At 47.2% G+C, this 20,000-nt stretch overlaps 1 protein-coding gene across 3 annotated transcripts in view; it reads left to right on the top strand.

The window, feature by feature from the left end:
* Positions 1–20,000, top strand: part of mef2d (myocyte enhancer factor 2d) — a 58,726-nt gene that overhangs the window by 4,718 nt on the left and 34,008 nt on the right. For all 3 annotated transcript variants that reach the window (XM_079747821.1, XM_079747820.1, XM_079747819.1), the window contains exons 2-3: positions 10,802–11,228; positions 15,081–15,284. In XM_079747821.1, coding sequence (XP_079603947.1) covers positions 11,175–11,228; positions 15,081–15,284 — 258 coding nt within the window. In that variant the 5' untranslated portion in view covers positions 10,802–11,174. The remainder of the gene's footprint in view (positions 1–10,801; positions 11,229–15,080; positions 15,285–20,000) is intronic.

Genomic DNA, 20,000 nt, shown 5'->3' with positions numbered 1-20,000 from the left:
GGGGTATGAGCAGTCCATAGCGAGGCTCTCTGTTAACAGTTGTCAGTTTCAACAGCCGGTGACACCATAACACATGTGCTGATCACAGTTAGCACCCCGCTCTCCTCGGGACTATGGGCTTCGCTGGTCTCTAACTGGGAATAAGTCGCACCAGGAACACTCTCTCTCTCTCTCTCTCTCTCTCTCTCTCTCTCTGTCTGTTCACTAGGAAATCTACGCCAAGAAATTCGACTTTTTTCCTGTTTTTGTTGAGGTATTGTGTTTCCGAGCTTGTTCACTGAACACTGCCAGCGTCTCAGCATTTTGACGGTAAGCGCTTCGATTTGAAGCTTGGCTTCATGACGAATGTCGGTTGATTTGAAACAAATCTTAGACGGCTATAATTTCCAACCGCCTTTGCGGGGTGTCAGTTACTGAATATATATGAGGTTTCTCTCCGTGTTTACTGGTATTTCAAGGCTTTTGGGGAAGGCTTAATGTTATGACCTTTAGCATTTGAAACAGTCCCCTGCAATATGTAAAACTTCATCACTAGCTGCCCGGTCTGAGCTTAATTGTCATATTTAGTATGGATTCCAGTCTACAGGAACAAACAGGTCTCAGACATCATATACATAATGGCATGTAATGGCTGTTATTGATGTTGTATCATAATGTACTGTGTGTCACTCATATTACTTAAGCGGCAGGATTTAAACCCCAAAATGGTATCTCTTACCCGTAATGACTATGTAGGATTTCTGCTGATGAAATCGAGTCCCTGACCCCTTCCTGTCGTCGTGGCCAATTAACCCAGTGAAATGGCCCTTTGGTTTCTCACTGGACACCTTTCACGGGGCCCTCCAGAAGGGCCCTTTGCGAGGCACCCAGCGACCCACTTTGAGACCCTCTGGGCCCTAATCAGTCCCAGTAGCTATCGGTGGTCTGCTGGGGCTGGCGCCTCGGGGGGCTTTATGAGGTAGATAGCAGGGAGTGTGACGTGACTTGTGGGGCAATCTACCACCGAGCTGACACCTTCCTGACCACAGTAAAACCACTTGGGGGGGGGGGGGGGGGGGGGTGCTTGCTCCTCATTTTCAATGTATAGTGTGTTGAAATAGTGAATTGAGGATTCTTGGTGTCTTGAATTGGGACATTGTTAGGGGAATGATTTTAATGGCTGAGAGTGGCCTGGTGATTTATGTGTACTGCGTTTCGGTAGAGCCTCAAACACGTTTTCTGATGAGAAGTCAACTGTGAGAGACAAATATGTGTGGTAAACATTTTTTCTATTTTACCAACCACATCCCTCAAGCTCAATCGGGAAATTACAGTGTGATTATTATATTTCAAAATGCCTGCTTGCGCTGAAAGATAAATGGGCTACCTTCAAATCCTAACAGCTGACAAACTGTAATCGACTGCACTCAATAAGCCCATCTGTGATTACGGGAGCCCAACCCTTCCAAGTCCCACAATGCAATTGGCTCTCCGCTGTAAGCCTCGGTTAAATGGTGAGATAATGACAGAAAATGAGTTTTTCAGGGCAACTCTATCACTGTGAAGCTTTTCTAACGTAGTCTTAGTCTCGTTTGCAAGTTTATTGATGACGAAGACACTTGGCTCTTGGTCCTCTCTGGTCTGAAACAGTGTCTGGAGGTGGTGGGCAAGACTTAAGGCACTGCTTTGTTCTGATCTTGAAATGGTCCATGACTACAGGTCTGGCCTGGTAGGACCCCCTTTTAGATGTTTCTAGGGTACAGCACTTACCCCAAACACCAAGCAAACCAATAAGGCTTCTGCCTGCTATTCCTCACACACACACATGTGTACCATCAGTGCCACGCTTAAAGACTTGTTATCCCAAGCGGGGGATAATCTGCCGCGAAGAACTTGAGGCAATTTCCCGAGGAAAGAGGTGAAAGCAGAATTCTAAACACGACACACAGTGTCATTATCAAAGCCATTTCAACCCTCGCAAAAGGGTTTTCAGAGCCTGTAAAAAGCTTTATTGCGAATAACTTTGGCGGCGTTCTCCACCCCGTTTGGGATTCACGTTCCGCTCATTGATATTCCCGACCTCTTCCACGTGCGCTCATAGAAATGGAGCCACGCTCGATGGCATCCCTTGATTAATGGCTATTTTTAGGTGGCCGTCTATCTTGATCTCCGCCTGTCTGTCTCCTTTATGGGGCCCTTGATGAGAGCGTGTTGGATTGGTGACGGCCAACGCCGTCATCCTGGTAAACATCTCTGGAGCGCCGCCTACCCCCCCCCCTGCCCCGTCATGTCATATCGATACCATCACATTCACTGTTAGGTCTGGAGGACTGTCCCTCTCCATCCGTTTCTCGCACTCTCCCTCCTTCCCTCTTTGGCGCTCTTCTTTGCAGTGCTTCCTCATGAGCCCAAAAATACACTTTCATTTGCGTATTAGGTCTCACGTCAGTAGGTCTCGCGTAAAGATAATTTTGTAGTTATCCTCTTAGAAGAGGGGTAAATGAGAGGTAAATGACGTGCCACATTCTATGGACCTGGAAACCACCGATGTGTTCCACCCATGAAATGCCATTGTTTGTTTTCTTGTGTGGTTTGTGGGTGGTGTCTCATAGTTCAGTGAGACTTGTTATATATTGGTGCCCATAACTAATAGATCCATGCCCTTTTCTAATGCACACCTGGTCAGGACACAACGGCTAGCCCGTGACCTTTGCTTCACAGGACTCCTCCAACTGAAAGTACAACTGGGGACCTGGCCATGTAGCATTCTGCTTAGATCAATGGTGACCTTAGTGGAGTGTGCGTCTGTGTTTGTGTTTCTGTGAGAGTTTGCCTTTGTGTGGATCGATTCAATCAGAAAAACATTAAATCCTAAAGCAAAGTCTAGTTTTCTGGAGAAATAGAAAAGGCTTCTCATTCTTTGCAATGTATTTATTGCACTACGTTTAGTGGTTTTCGCCAGCGTGTTTGTGAATTATGTTGGGTCTATCTCTGCTTTATCATATGCACGACCACAACCTAAGCACGTGTTTACTTTTGTTGAAAAATGAATAGGGAGGAAAGAGGGCAGGGAAATCCTTCTCTTATGTGTGTCACAACGTTATCCCCTGTCAGAGGGTGTGTTTGTTGGCGGTTTGTACCGGCGACATTGATGTGACCTGACTGGTCAAACTGCATAGCTGATGCTCAAGTTTTCTTAGAAAAGGGCACGTCTATGTGTCAACAACAAACCCTGCACCTTGTTGGGATGACCCACCAAACGTCTCTGGGCTGCATGCCTCCAGACCAACAAGAATGTTTTCGACAAAAGGAGCCCTGCGTGTGTGTGTCCACATGGGCGTAGACTGTGTTGTGATTATATTTTCCAAAGGTGTATTCCTCCGTAAGGCTTTGTGTCATAGAGCGTGCCCTGTGTAAAGTGCATGGGATTGTTTTATTTTGTGTGTGTGTTTGTGTGTGTGTGTGTGTGTGTGTGTGTGTGTGTGTGTGTGTGTGTGTGTGTGTGTGAGTGTGAGTGTGAGTGTGAGTGGTTGTGTATATCATATACATAGACATGGGTTTTCTTTTCTTTTCAGTTTTTTGTTTTTGACTGTATTTGTGTTTGTGTATTCGTGTCTGTGTGTGTGTGTGGGTTTGACTCTGTGTGTATGTGTGTACACGTGCATGCTCAGGCTGACTGCAGTATTGACGGCAGCCCAGAGACGGGGGCGGGATTCTTGAGAAGAGAGGAAGAGAACACAGAGCCCCCACCCCTCCCAACCTCCCTCTCTCCCGCCCACCCTCCCTCCCTCCCTCCCTCCCATCCACCCACAGCACACACCTCATCTCCTCTCCACACCTCTCCCCAGATCCAGCCATGATTGGATACGTTGAGGAGCAAGAAAGACACCGAGGGTGGGGGGTTGGTGTGGTTCATGTTGCTCTGCCTGTCTTGGCAGTGCGTACGTAGGGACCGTCACTGCTCCTCTCCCCGTTCCCAGCTATGCCTTCTCCTTCTGCCCCTGCTCCTCTGATCCGTACTCCTCTCGGGAGGTTTCTACCTCCGGACCCGGCCCGGTCTGTTCAGCCCCCGGGTCAGGCTGAGCCCGCTGCCCACCGAGCAGCCTGGGTGAGCGGGGAGGCATAGCGGGTCGGTCACCAGGCAGAGAGTGCGGCAGGCGGCGGGCCGACCCGTTGCTTGGAAACATGAGGACACAGTTCTGTAAATATCCCACAGCTGGTGCTGGCAGAGCACACCCCTCCCTCTCTCTCTCCCTCCCTCCCTCCCTCCCTGTCATTCCCCTCCCCAAGGTTGGCCCGCGAGCTCGTTCCCATCGGGTCAGATGAGAGAATTCTACGGCCCAGTTAGAAAATCCTCCCATTTGGTGGCTTCTGTCTGCTTTGGTGTGGGTCCAAGGGTTTGTGGCGGAGGATTCTTCTGCTCCTCCTGTCGAGGCCATCTGAGCCAGCGGCCATGTGGTTCATGATAAACCTCAGGTGGCAAATCTCCCTGTGTCTCTCTCTCTCTCTCTCTCTCTCGCCCTCCCCCACATCATGTGCTCACCTGCCGCACATTTCGCTTTTTTCCATTCCCGGTGGTGACTGTGTTTACGTGGAACGTTTGACGGCCTCATTCGTCAACCCGATGGTCGCTTCTTCCATCACAGTAGGATGAGATTGGGCACACCGACATGCAAACACATAGATACACACATACATGCATGCATGCACCTATGAATACACATTCACCTGAAAGCACATAACAAACTCACTCAAACAAACAAACACACAGACACACACAGACACACCCTGACCACGGAGAGGGCTGAATAAAGGTATTGAAGTATTGATCGGCCTGGACCTCAGACTGACAGGTAGATCTATCATTTTGGTGTCCTGCTCCAGAGGCCATGGCCCAGGCGTCTAGCTGTGAAACCTGAAGCCTCCAGGTCTCTCAACCATACGGTCTCATGTCTGCTGCCTCACCCTGAACACTAGCCTCTACGACGTTTAACCAGCCCAAATGGATCTCAAATATGGACGTTCTGACATTATATTGAAGGTCAGAGATTATAGCTGGATTGAACCACTAGGTGTCGCACCCCATAGGATCACATGTTTTTTGGATGTGGGCCAGTGAATTTGATATGCCTAAGCCTATTGGCTCGGTCCCTTTTTGACTAGCCATGGAATATTATTTAGAAAGTAACTTAATGTTTTAAGTCGAGGTACGCCTTAAGTAAGACAAATGTAAACTAGAGCTACAATGACAAGTTGTGTTATTGATGGTAATTGAAAATTAATCAAATCTTATTTTTATCAAGTACAAATAACAAATATTAAAAAAAAGGAATGGTTTATTTGTACTTGTGAGATAAAGCAAGGACATTTAAGACATCACAAGTTACATGTTAAATAAATTGACACGTAACTTGTTAAGGTATCGGATATTACTTAATACCTACAAATATTCTTTGATTAATCGACGATGAAAATAATCGTCGCTCGCAGCTCTATTATGCGCATTACTGGAAACGGACACCATTCGGGGTAAACGCTGTAATCACTGGCATTCCCCGCTCATTGAAACAGATCGGTGACTAGAAGCCAACAGAGCGGCACATCTGGCAGGAGCACCGACACACCACCGGGATCCAACACGTTTGTATTTCTCTGTGTTCAGGAGTGGCCCTTCATGGCCCTGGCAGTGTGTTTAAGCTGCACTCCTCCCATGCAGGTTCCGTGCGCGGTTGGTGTCCGTGTAGGGCGAGCTCTGCGTGGGTTGGAGGGCTGGCAGCGTGGCGGAGGGGGTGGGAGCTGGCCGGGGCGAGGCCCTGGCAGACGCTGGTGCAGGGGGGATGAAGTGATAGATTTCTCAGCAGCCGTCTGGCCAGGCTCCAGTAGCTGACAACCTTCCTCCACACACACACATTTGCACATAAACGTGCACACACACGCACACACATGCATTTGACCGCATAAACATGCACACACACACACACACACACACGTTGCACACGTACACTCACATACAGTATGCACATACACAGCAACAAACACATGCAAACACGCACATGCACCACCTGTTATCTATCTGCTTCAGCCTGGTCTTATGCCACAGAATAAGATGGACACACAAATACACGCACACACATACCCTGATATTGGATGATAAATTGATGTGGTAATGTTACCAGTCAACATTGGCATTCATACAAAATGTATGGGCTTTTGTTTCATTTACAATATACATCTGTGATTGCCAGACATTTTGGAACAGAGAGCTTTTGATAAATATTTGGATATTTGATTTGTATTCATATATTCAAAAATCCATAAACTTGTGTGCCAGACCTTAAGAGATTAACTTTATTTATGTGTGAACATTTGTCTGATTTTTTCAAGCTGGGTTCCAATTCTATTTTAGCACTAATCATTTTCAAAAGGTAATTATCGTTAATATCAATGATTCAAGAGTGAGGACTTTTAAAGGACCCGTATTTTACCACTAGGTCTGATGTTGGTTAGCCATTACAAGCCATTTCAAAATCTGCCCTATCAAAAGTGGGAGTGCTCGCCTAGATAAATGCTAGATCAGGCTCTCAGCCTACACAGTAGCCAGTGCCAACTGGTAGGCCGGTGGTATTATAGGGGCCCTTTAACACGGCGGGTCACTTCTGAACACACCGCATGGCTCAGACATGTAGAGACGTGTCCCTTTAAAAAAAAACACCAACACATTATGTCCAGGCCAGTGTTGGAGGGCATGTGACCAACTCATGTCCTGTATGTCATGACTCAGACGGTACCGGCTCCCTTTCCCGTAGCCGCTGACACATCTAGACATGTCTGTTAGAGTGGCGCTGGTGGGTCTGGAACTGTCTGGACTGGTCAGCCCTAGAGCAGAGAGAGAGAGTCGAAGGCCAGAGGGGGAAAAGAGAAACGTTGTGCCTTTGTCAATCTGCTCTTTATCCACAGTTCATGCTGCCCTTGCAGACTGAACTGTGGGTTAATTGCCTCAGGGAGGGCAATTAACCCCTGATTGGTCCTTGGTAATTGAGGGTTATGGCAGAGCTGTACATTTTCCTGTAGGGCTGCACAATAGCTGCGTGATTCATTTTTGTATTGAATATGAATGGCTTCAGCACCTTTATCGCAGAGGTTTTACTTTTACTGCCAAATCTGCAATGTGGATTTCTTTGCTAATATTTTGAAATGCACACAAGGAATCAATGCAATCCTATTGCCAATATTGTCTGGCTAAGTAGCAAAAAATATTCTGAAATAAAGGTCAGCAGGAGGATGTTTTAATTCAGGCAATCAGGTTATCTACCTAGCACTACTTCCAGTTTTAAATGGCATTATTGCATCGCCTTATCAAGATAAACAAAGTATCGCAATGGCAAATCAAAATAATTGGCGAATTAAAATAATTGCAGTAAGGTCAATTGTCCAAAACGTGCAGGCCTAATTTGCTCTCTACAAATGTAACTATATATAAATATGTATATAAAAGGCTATTTCTTTCTCTGAATCAGTAAAGGGCTGGGGCTTTAGCAGCGTGTCACTTCCTGAACAAGTGGCTTCAAAAGGAAGTCTATGATGCTATGAAATGCTCAACTGCAACAGATGTCAGGGATAATGGAGCATTTTTCAAACTGTTCTTTCATGGGCTGATCTCTGCTGAAAGTTTCCCCTTGGTTGTGACCTGATCTGCCCTACATGAAGCTCAGTGTGTCTACGTTGTATTTTATTTATTTACCGGGAAATGTTGTTCCCAGTGCTTCTTTTCAATCCTTGATGAGGGCTAGGTGATGCTTTGTTCATAAAAAATAGGTTCAAGCTCAGTGCTCTTCTTTTTCAAATGCATTTTCTGCGTTTCGCTATGCCAGTGGGTATGTTTTATTACTCCTGTTGATTCATGATTGTGACATTTTTTATCATCCATAATCCACATAATTTGCTATTAAGTTTAAGTAAAATAGGGCAATTAAAATAGGTGAACTTGCTTTTATGATATTGCCCATTTCGAAAGAACCCTAGAGGCCTTATATAAAAGCAACAAAAGCGCCAAAAAGTTATTCCAACATAGCATTGAGATTATTACATTTCAACCCATAGAAGGAGAAAACAATTACTAACTCGCAGAATTCATTTCAATACAGAACCTCCAAGTCCTAATTCAGGGGAATAACTTAAAGTCTAACTGTCAGTGTTTTGACATCTGTATACAAAGCAATCCTTTTCAACGACACAATTTAACATTACGGGCACCATTTGACAACCATCATTTCCAAAGGTTGCTTTCAAATGGTTCAGTCTATCCACAATTCACACACATTGTAATCGATCCACGATATCAACCGGGCCCCACCTGTGGATGCAAACACCTTGTTGAAACCCAAAGACTAAAGAGAAACAAAGCAAGGTGCCTCACAGGGTTCTATTATGGGCCCCCAGTGGAATCCCTGTTATCAGTGTTTATCTGTCTGTGCCCTGGCCTGTTCCCTCCGCCACGCTCGTGTGCTCGGCCAAGCGGCAGACACACTCCAGGCCCCCTGTCCCTTTCTGTGTGAGAGCAGAGATTCTGTCTGACATCAGACATGGGAAGTGAGCCTCGGCAGCATCAAGGGTAAAAAGGTCGAGGCTTCACCACCCTGGGCAGATAAAGCAGCCTTTTCATGTGTGATCAGCCTGCAGCCCTAAAGACAAATCCCACTGAGTGCTGTCTTTGAACTCTGGACCAATGTTTCCTCTCCGCTGCCGGTGCAATTTCCTGGCTTGATTGTTGTGGCTGCTGCACACGGGCGGGAAACTGATCTGCTATCAGCGGATTGTAATCAAGTTCACGGCAAACACCTCTGTTGTTCTTTTGAAGCTATGTTACGTTATGAGGGGAAAGTGTTACTGCTTATATAATTGGGCATTTCCATTATTCAATATTATAATTGATTGTCTTTAAATGATCATACAGTAATGGAATGAAAATATTGGCTCATGGAAATACCAAGTTAAGTAGTCTAAATGAATTTATTATGAAAAAAGAAAAAAATACACGGTTGGAAAGTTAAGCACATATATTTATGAGCATATTGCATGCAATGTAAACATTTCCAACACCTAGATCAAGGCCCTTTTAATACAACGTATGACACAAACATAACTAACAGCACCCATCCTTCCGTACATCCCCTCTTCCACCCGGCGAAGCCTCAGAGCCAAACATCCTAGTGCATAATTCATGGGGAACTCATCACCACGGCTAAGCCAATTGCATCCACTCAAAGCAAGCATGCGTTGGGAGCCCCACAGCAGCGTCACTGTCACGGCACCAGAATCCTTCAGTGTTTGTTCCGGCAGCAGCACGAGTCTAAATAGGCCACATACTTCTGGGGTTCTCCCAGGTAGAGGGAATGCAAACAATGTTGTGCGGCCCGTGCTGCACTCTAGGCTCCGATGCTCCCGACGCTAATGCAATGACTCGGCTCCCACTGTCAGTGTATTTCTGTGTAAACACACAGTAAAAATAGAGTGCCGCTATTTTTAAGGCTGAACTACAAATAGTAGTGAGGCTTAAAATGGCCCTCAACCCTGTAGCTGTCCCTCCTCCGGACGCGCTTTCATTCATGGAAGTGCAGATGCTTTCGTCGCCACCTTTCCCTTTTTAGAACGGGAGCGAATCAACTACACATCACATGCCTGCCCACAGAGCCGCCATGGCTGCTGGCAGCAGAGTGTTCAGCATCCTCACTGAACAGCGTGTGAAACCTACATGATAATGCAAGCCCTCTCTTGGGTCACTCTTGGGTCGAATTGAATCGGTTCATCTCAGGTAAGCTAACAAAGCGTAGCCGGGAGGAAATAGGTAGTATTGATTGACTGAAAGCTCCGATACAATGTTACAATAGTCAATTGCGGGTCTATAATTCGTTATTCGTTCTTGGGGTCAATGAGGCGTCAGGAGAAGAGTTCTCTGGCCTGGAATGACATGATGATGTCATGTCAGGGGATTGCTTCTGCTCAGCCGTGGAACATAATGTTATCATTGAACTTCGAACGTTGCCTTCCGAACAATACACCTACTCGAGCAATGCCGGTCAATACGAAATACCATCTTCAGGCTTTAATACTCTCGAGAAAAAAACAGACCTTTATTGAAGCACAGATTGTTTATTTACCCTGATATCACGGCCTTCAACGCAATAAAACAACGAATGAAAACACGACGTGGTAGCGCAGTCGACGCCAGGCTGCACTCTGCTGAGCCCTGCACTCCATTGGGGGGGAAAACACACATTCGGTGTGTCAGCCCAGTCCGGGGCATGGGCCGGCCGGTTGCCGCGGGCGACCGGCAGATCAGTGATGTGGCGGGGATGGCTCTAATGAAGCTGACACAGCACAGCCCTCCTCCCCCGCGGGCCCCCGAGGGCCTCGACACTCAACCGTGCGCGCACCGCCAGTCGTCCCTCCCCCTCCCCCGTCACTGTATTCTCACGGAAAGCACAATCCCCCTGAGAAGTGTTTTCCTGTTTAACCAGAGAGCCCCAACCTCCCCCCCCCCCCCCTCCCAAAGTACCCGTCATCATCATTAAAACAACACAACACATATTTTCGTGTTCTGCTTGGACCTAAAAAAAAATTTAAAAAATGAACAACAAGCAGTGCTTCCTGTTCTCGGAGTGTAGAGTGGATGCTGAGCTTACCATGCTAGGTCGGGTCTAGTCCCTGTTATATTGCGGGGGGAGAGGCACATATATATAATGCTCATCTAGCTGGCCCGTTGTGTTTCTTTCCCGGGTTTGTGACCAATGTTCCTTCTCCCTGTTCCCCTGCTGCTCTGCAGAGGCCGCGTGACGACTACTGAAGGAGCCGGTGTGAGGACCCGAGTGAAGCTGGTGAGACGACGACCTTCCACAATGTGGACCGCCATCTGAGACGGGACGTGGCCGGACACACCCTCAGCGCCCCCTCAAACCTTCTGCCCACCCGCTCCCTCTTCGCATCATAGCTCCTGGGGTTACGGACCACCCGACCCCCATTCCCCGCTGCTGCCCGGAAACACCGACCAGCAGGGCGACTGAAGCCTGGCTTTGACACCCATCGCCTGGAGGGCGTCAGAGTAGCTACCAGAATCACCTTTTGCAGGTCCTCTGTGACCTCTAACCTCTGCCTCCCCCTCCTCCCCCCCTGTCCCATCCCACCACCACACCGCAACCATGGGGAGGAAAAAGATCCAAATCCAAAGGATCACCGACGAGCGCAACAGACAGGTGAGCTCTCTCTCTCTCCATCGCATCTCCCTCGCTCTACCTCATCTGCCTCTCCCTTTCTCTTGCCTCTCTCCCTCTCTCTCTCTCTCTCTCTCTCTCTCTCTCTTATCACTCTCTCTCTCTCATTCAATAACTCCATGGTGGCCTATTTGCTTGCTGTAAAGGGTGAAACTGAGGGGATTGAGGTATGTGTGTGTTTGTGTGTGCATTTGTGAGTGCTGATGTCACACCTTCAGGCCCCATCTTTATTTCCACAAGTATCTTTGTTGTAACTGTTTCCCACAGTTAGTTTGGCCATGTGTGTTTGTGTGTGTGTGTGTGTGTGTGTGTGTGTGTGTGTGTGTGTGTGTGTGTGTGTGTGTGTGTGTGTGTGTGTGTGTGTGTGTGTGTGTGTGTGTGTGTGTGTGTGTGTGTTTGTGTGTGTGTGTGTGTGTATGTGTTTGTGTGTGTGAGAGTTGCCTTTCAGTTGTGTTTCGAACAAGCAAAGAAGAAATGCAATCCTATATTCACAACGTTCGTGTGGTCGTTATGCCCCCCCCTCCCCCCAGGAATAGAGGGGCCTCTATAAAGTCCTAAGACACACACACACACATACACACACGCACACACACACACACACACACACACACACACACACACACACACACACACACACACACACACACACTGTGGGCTGTGGGACTCTGGTTACTGGGGCAGCATTGTCAGAGTAAGATAAAAGGGTAAGTGATCCATCTGAGTCCATGAGTCCACTGGTAAAATGGCTGCGCTCCATTGAGCAGATTGGATAATGGATGCGACACCTCTACCTTACAGAAACACCACCGTAGAGGGAGAGTTGTGGAGGGAGGAAGACAGAGAGACGTACAAGGACAGAGACAGAGAGAGAGAGGGAAGGGAAAGTTTAAAGAGAAGAACAATAGAGAGAAAGGGGAGGGATGAATGATGGACAGAGAGTGGGAGAGTTGTAAAAAGTACAGAAAGAGAGAGAAAAGAGGGAAGCAGATGAGATGAAGATCGAGAGAAGGACAAAGAGACAGGAAGAGGGGATTGGAAATAAAGGTGAGGAGAGCGAGTGGTAGTAGTGATGGAGTGCACTTTGTACCACTGCTATGGGTTTTCTGGAGGAGGTGGTTGCGCTGTAATATAAAGAGAGAAAGAGGGAGTGAGTATGCACTTGGCTGGCGACAACCAAAGCAGGTTTGGACACCAGGTGGCCCCGGGGCCCGAACCACCATCCATTAATCTCAGAGAGAGAGCCAGCTCCAAAGCAGGGACATTAGGGAGGAGGGGACGGCCAGGGACATTTACTCCAGGGGGGTGGGTGGGGGTGCAGTGGCGGCTTGTTATTCGGAGATACATAATCACACGTAGGAAAGAGAAACGCGATCCGGCGCGGGGCAGTCCTTGCTTGGGTGGTTAATGGAGCCCAAATGCCAGGATCAGATGTCGGGAGAGTTTTGTCGGTGAGGTAATATTCCCTCTAGTTCTCTCTCTCTCTCTCTCTCTCTCTCTCTCTCTCTCTCTCTCTGTCTCTCTCTCTCTCTCTCTCTCTCTCTCTCTCTCTCTCTCTCTCTCTCTCTCTCTCTCTGTCTCTCTCTTGCTCTCTCTCTCTCTCGCTCTCTCTCACGTTCTCTCTCGCCGTGCCTCAGAGGTCAACGGTTTCTTACACGGTCCACTCTCAGAGCCGAGTATGTGCCAGGACTTGTTTGTCCTTTAGGACTGTAGCAAGCCCTCTCAAAAGACAGTTAAGAAAACAAGATCATTTGATTCTGTTTCGACCGCACTTGCAAAACGACATCTTCCAACTAACATTTAGTGGAAGCTGAACCCTGAATTCAAGCACACAAATATGATAGGCAGAGCTGGGTGTACGTTCTTGAAAGGTTGGTGTAGGTCCTCCTTGCTTATTCACGGATTTAGTTTGTTGTTCTCAACAAGATTTTGAGAAAAATGCTACTGACACTAAATCAAACAGTGTGTCATTCTACAGACTGTTTGGGGGATTTGATTTAATTGCAGTCTCTGACATTTCTTAAAATAATACAGCTGTTACGTCTTCTATGAATAATCATAGCTTATGTAAAAACATGGAAAACACCAATCCAAACGACCCGGACAAACCCAGGCTGGGAATTGAACCCAGGACTTAAGTAGATTTGGAGCAGCACAGCCATCACAAGTATCACCCTCGTGGGGGGGCAACAATGACCCAAGTGCAAGGCAAGCTTAGACATGACAACTGCATTAGGATATCATCTCACTCTCTCTCCCCCCCTTCCCCTTGCTCCTGAACAACACTTGTTCTTTAGTTGCCATTGGTTACCTGGGGGTGCTATTCTTAACGTTAATTACTGCCAGCTTGTTTACCCTGCCATTAGAATCAATCAGAAGAATCCAAGTTAGTTTACTTGGTGGTGACGGCTGCTTTATTTTATTTTATTGTAAAAAAATAATTGGGCACATTTTATCAATGTACATTTTTTGCATGTATATGTATGACAGAGAGGGAGAGAGAGAGAGAGAGAGAGAAATTAAAATTGGAATCATTCAGACAAAGGAAGAACAAGGGAGAGATAAAGACATGCAATAGGAGAAAGAGAAATGGATCGAGATAGCTGCAGAAAGAGAGATTTGGCAAACCATTTAAGCTTTTAATGGTCTTAGCGTCTATCTGCAGAATTATAATTTTTACTAGGAAGAAGTGAATTGTACTTGAGAGAATATGATTCAACATGTAAGTTGATTGTAATATATGAGTTAAATTGTCACAACGAATAATGTCATTATTTCAATGAAAACGTTGATATTTTTAATTCCTATATTATTATTATGAAAACTGATATGTTACATGGTTATTCTTGCCAGTAAGAAATAGATTCTTGGTCGTGAGAATAAGACCATTAAAAGCTTGAACAGCTTGCTATTGAGAGAGAATGGAAAGAGAAAGAGGTCAGAGAGATACAAAGAGATATGGAGGTTAAACAGGAACGATTAAAGGAGATGTAGAAAAATTACGAGAGAGACAGAGAGAGACGGAGAGAGACTGGTATGATGACTGTAGCAGAGCCTGATAAGGTGGAAAGGGGGGGGGGGGGGGGGCAGGGTGCAGTCGGTTGCTCTTGGATACGACCCCGATATAATTTGATTTGTGGCAGTGGGAAGCGATGAGTGAGCAGGAGCGAACGAGAGGAGGAAGGAGGGAGGGCGATAGAAAGAAAAACAATGAGATAAAAAAACAAGGGAAGAGAGGAGATGAGCTGATATACCCCTGTGTGTGTGTGTGGGTGTGGGTGTGTGTGTGTGTGTGTGTGTGTGTGTGTGTGTGTGTGTGTGTGTGTGTGTGTGTTCAATCTAAACATAAAGTAAATAGGAGTTGCAGGAGCATTGTTAAAACCGACCACAACCAACCCATCAGAGCACTGCTGTTTACATCTTCAACTAACTGCAGGCTACCAACAGCTCTTCTTCTCATGTGTGTATGTGTGTGTGTTAGTGTGTTTGTGTGTGTCACTCTCACTGTTTCTCTAATTGGCACCATTTGTGCCACTTTCACATTTTCCACAGCCTGCTTACCTCAACCTATTAACCATGTTTATTTCTTTCTCACTCGCCCCCTCTGTCTCTACTATCTCTCCCTTTCCCTTCCCCCCCATATCCCTCTCTATCTTCCATTCCTCTCACTCTCTCTCGCTCTCCCCCCCTCTCTCTCCCTCTCCCTCTCTCTCTTTCCATTCATCTCTCTGTCTCCCCCCCTCCATCTCGCTCTCTCTCTCTCTTTCCCTCCATCTCTCTATCTCTCTCCCCATCTCTCTATCGCCCCCCCACTCTTCTCTCTCTCCCCCCCACCAGGTGACGTTCACCAAGAGGAAGTTTGGCCTGATGAAGAAGGCGTACGAGCTGAGCGTGCTGTGCGACTGCGAGATCGCCCTCATCATCTTCAACCACTCCAACAAGCTGTTCCAGTACGCCAGCACCGACATGGACAAGGTCCTGCTCAAATACACAGAGTACAACGAGCCGCACGAGAGCCGGACCAATGCTGACATCATCGAGGTAAACCAATCACAGAGAGCCAGGGGGGCTGGGTGCTCGAGATAAGGCCATAGAAAATGATTTAACACAGGAAGTGGAGAAGGTAAACGTCGGTGGTAGAGAACACCGGTGGTCAGGGGGAATATTGAATGGGAAGTAGACAAAAACTGTAGATGGTGACCGCGATCTTGAGCATAACAGAAATATAATTGAATTAAATATAAATGAAATATTTGTTTTTCAGTGACTTCTGCAAAACAATGTTGAACAAACTGAAAATGTTCTCTCAATCAAATCAAGTTTATATTGGTCATTTTCAGTAGAGGAAAGTTTGAATTTGATCTAATTATTCCTCCCCATCATCCAGTCAAGTGCCACCTAAGTAAGCCTACTCAACAATATTTTGATCACAATGTCTTTGAATTTTGTCCAGGTAAGCAATACCATTACAGACCACCAGCACTGTCATCTCATCCAGCATTATATTTATTCCTGTTCAAAGAGCCATCTTTTACAGGCTCTGAGCTACTGAATCTGGATCATAACAATCCAGTGTTTCCTTACCTTTTTCCTCTGATGTTCCTCCACAACCCCATCATTACAGTTCAAGTGCCCCTTCGTCGACCCTTAAACCATAATTGAGCATCATCATTCAAATTGTAGTAGCCTAGGATTTTGAAATGAAAGAATCTGAGGCAAACGTCTAATTCTGTCGTTAACGGATCAGCATCAATCAACATTAGGGTTAGTGTACCCCGGTCGGTAATCACCGGTCCAATAGGTCTAATCATCTAGTGGGAGATATAGTCATATGTGGTCCGCTGCAGTCTCAGGCCAGCGGGCTCGGTGCTGCTGGGGGATCTGAGGTAAGGACAGCCGGGCTCAGGACTGACTCAACAACAACAAGAGAAGGAGAACAAGTATGGCAGCCCATCTGGAAGCTTCCTTGGCACAAAATGGCAGCCAGAATAGTGACACCGCTCAAGATGTAACTGAGCAAAGAAACCAACGACTTTATTACTTTATTTACCGACTGGGAGAAGTTACTCGTGGTGCTACGAGTATTAAATCAGACCAAACGTTATTATACAGTGCTCTGCGTGCAATGCAGAAAAGTCTAAAAGAAACAAATTTAAATCGCAAGGAATCCTTAAACAAGGAGCAATCCCGTCCAGGGTGATCCGTCATTTGAGGAGTTACAAGTTTTGGGGTAGAATGATAGAAGGTACATTCTGTGCTTACTCCAAAGAAAGGCTTCTCAGGAGCCCCGGCTCGGACCAAACGCAGAGCATATGCACGTGGCTTGCTGACCCCTTTAAACATAATGGCCCTCTCATGAATTGAACACGAGATGGTTAGATATGATTCACTGGGCTGTGCACAATGCAGCCTGCCACTTAGATTTCAAACAGAGCAGCGATTCGGTGAAATTTCACTCCGGATAAATATTTACAGCTGTCGGTGGGTGCACCGTTTCAGTAGTTCGACCGTGGTCGGCGGCCAATGCCGGGGTCCGGTGGCACGGTTACAAAGACCCAGCCAATACACAGTTCATCGGCTCACGCTCTTTCTGACGAGGACACGCAGTCCTAATGAGTAATGTGTGCTCGTAATACTCTCTCAGTTTTCTCTAATTAATTTTCTCTCTGGCTCTATGCCCTTCTCCAAGCTGTATCTATAGCTGCAGATGTTTCTCAAGTGTGTGTGTGTGAGTGTGTGTTTGTGTGCGCGTGTTTGAGGACAGCCTTGGGTCACATCATTGCAAGCTCCACTGCCCCTGTTTGTGTTCATGTTAGTGTTTTCAACTGTGTACCTTAACGCAACTTCAACTGTGTATGTGTGCATTAAGTTTGCCACTCAGTGCAAGTCTCTCTCTCTCCCTCTCCCTCTCTCTCTCTCTCTCTCTCTCTCTCTCTCTCTCTCTCTCTCTCTCTCTCTCTCTCTCTCTCGCTCTCTCCCTTTCTTGCTCTCTCTCTCTCTCTCTCTCTCTCTCTCTCTCTCGCTCTCTCTCTCTCCCTCTTGCTCACTCTCTCTCGCTCTGTGTGCATGCACTGTAATGGCCCGTGAGAATACCTCATGCAATATTCAGTCCTGATGAGGGCCCCATGATTATATGTGTGTCATTCATTCATTCACACACATACACACACACACACACACACACACACACACACACACACACACACACACACACACACACACACACACACACACACATGCCTCCTAGGTACATTTAGCTAGTTTTCATAGCACTAGGTGTACTTTGCTGTCCAGTTGGCCAGATGCTAGGGCTTCCTGTTTCTTGTGGTTCAGGCGGGGGTCGGGGCTGGGAGGATGAATCCAACGGAGAAGAAGGAGAACTGATGAAAAGAGAGGGAGGGATTGAGAAGGGGAGAAAGAGGAGTAAGCGTGTAGTCACAGAATGTGCCCCTTTGCCGCTGTGGCTCGGCTAGGTCCTCCTAGCAAGTGCTTTCGAGTATAAATTATGAAGTGCGGCTACAGTCACGCAGGCCGCCTGGCACACACAATACAAACTCTCAAAACACACTTGTACAAACTCTCACACATAAACACACTCTCAATACAAACACATGTCCAAACTTGTACAAACATACGCATAAACACATATACACTCACACACACACAAACACACACACACAAAAGTACACACTATCACACACATAAAAGCACACACTTTAGTGTATCCCTAGTATATACCATGTTCTAGTAATCAATGCATGTGCGTGTGTTTGCGCAATATTGCTCACACAAGACAACAGTCCTTCACTCTGCATATGCATCATCTCTTAGTCGTGAACCGGTCTCTCTCCATCGTGTGTGTGTGTGTGTGTGTGTGTGTGTGTGTGTGCGTGTGTTGTGTGTATGCGTGTGCACTTGCGATCGTGCGTGTGTGTGTTTGAATATGTGTGGGCAGCCTGCCTCTCCTGCCAGAATGTGTTAATCCGCTTGACTGCAGATCCCAATCAGGGAGAAGGAAAGCAACGAGAAAGGGAGAGAGCGATGGATAGAGGGAACCCTACAGGACTACATAGCACTAGCCACCGAGAGAGAGAGAGAGAGAGGGAGAGAGAGAGAGAGAGAAGGAGGGATGAGGAAAGGCGTCCAGGGAGAGGGATGCCCTTTCCCTCTAAGCGGCTCAAGGAGGGGACCCTCCGTCCACTCGCTCTCTGGGGATTTAGCGGCTCTGTCGCCACGGCGATCCAAAGAGTCTCTGGGGGCTCTCTGGCATGTCAAACGTCATCACGGCAAACAAGTTGACCCCCCTCGCCCCCTACCCCGACTTAGTTACCCATACCAGTCAGTCTTCACACGTCACCCAACCCGAATGAAACACCAAATTGATTTTCGGCCTCCCGTCCCCCTTCCCTCTCTGACACCCGGACACTTCACCGCACAACGATAGCCCCCCCAACTCGCCTCAGGCAAGGCGGGGGCTCTCCTCTGTTGCCCAGACAACAACGCTCTGTCTCGGGCTGATCCTGCATCGCCATGCCAACCCAACTCTGTTGATGATCCCTTCGCCGCACCTCTCACCTGTCACTGCTGCCTCAGGTCCCTAATCTCAGAGTTACTGGGATCATCCCCCACCAAGCCTCCACGTGATTGGTCGATTGGGGGGGGGGGGGGGGGGTCTTGTCATACCCAGACCAATCCCACTCAACGATGACCCTGTTCAGCAATGTCATGGCTTCAGAGTCAACGCTTCACACATGAGTGTGCCCAGTGGAGCTGTGCGTGGGTTTCTGGTTTCTGTTGTTGTACGTGTTGACACATCGGTTGTTAAGCAGGACGAAACAGCGTACTCTCTGCCAAGACTCAAGACTGATCAAGAATGGAGAAGTGAGTTTAACTGAGGCGATCTGGAGAAGGTAATTTCCAAAATGACACATTCCAACCATCTGAAGTCGATAGGAAAGGATGACTAAAAGAAGGTATACAGGTCCTTAGAACAATCTTAACCTCATTTTATTAGTAGTATAATTATCAACCGATGAACGGATCACATACTGGCAAAACAAGAGTGAAAAGAAAGAAAAACACTTAAACAGATGATCACAACACTACACTAACGCTGGTATTGGATACTGACAGTGACAGGGACATTTGGATCAGGTTCTCCTCAGAACCTCAACACTCTTAATGGGAACCAGGGCCTCCATCTGTCCCTGATCAACACCCCCAGACTGACCCCTCTGATTACGGGGTGCCCTTGAGCCTCCTGCTGGAACAAGACGTAAACCCCAGGCTGCGTCTCTGTGGTGTCCCCGGCTGTCCAAGGTGGCGTGCAGTGAGATCCCCCGCCTGCTCTTGTGCTCTGATTCCTTGGTAACCAGGCGGGGGGGGGGGCTGGAGGCTCCAGCTGCCCAGCACTAGCAGTGGTCCATTAACCTCATGGATAAATAATACCAGAACTGGTGGAGAAAAAGAACACAGCACTCTTCCTCCCTCTACTCCTCTCTTTTCCTTCTGTGTCCCTCTCTCCTCTTCTCTCTCCAGCACTTTGGCTATTTCTATTGCTCTCACTCACTTCTCTTTCTGTCTAGCATTCCCTTTCTCCCCTTGCTATTTTTCCTCTCTTTTCTTAATCTCCCTCTCTTTTTCTCCCATTCTTACTCTTTATTTATTTTCTCTCATCTGCTCAGTTTCTATCTGTCTCTTCTTTCTTTGCTCTCTGCCTTTCTCTCTTCTTTCCTTACCCTTTTCTGTCTCTCGCTC

Source organism: Pollachius pollachius, assembly GCF_949987615.1.
Source record: "Pollachius pollachius genome assembly, chromosome: 1".
NCBI classification, from domain to species: domain Eukaryota; kingdom Metazoa; phylum Chordata; class Actinopteri; order Gadiformes; family Gadidae; genus Pollachius; species Pollachius pollachius.
This window is presented reverse-complemented; position numbering and strand designations above follow the sequence as displayed.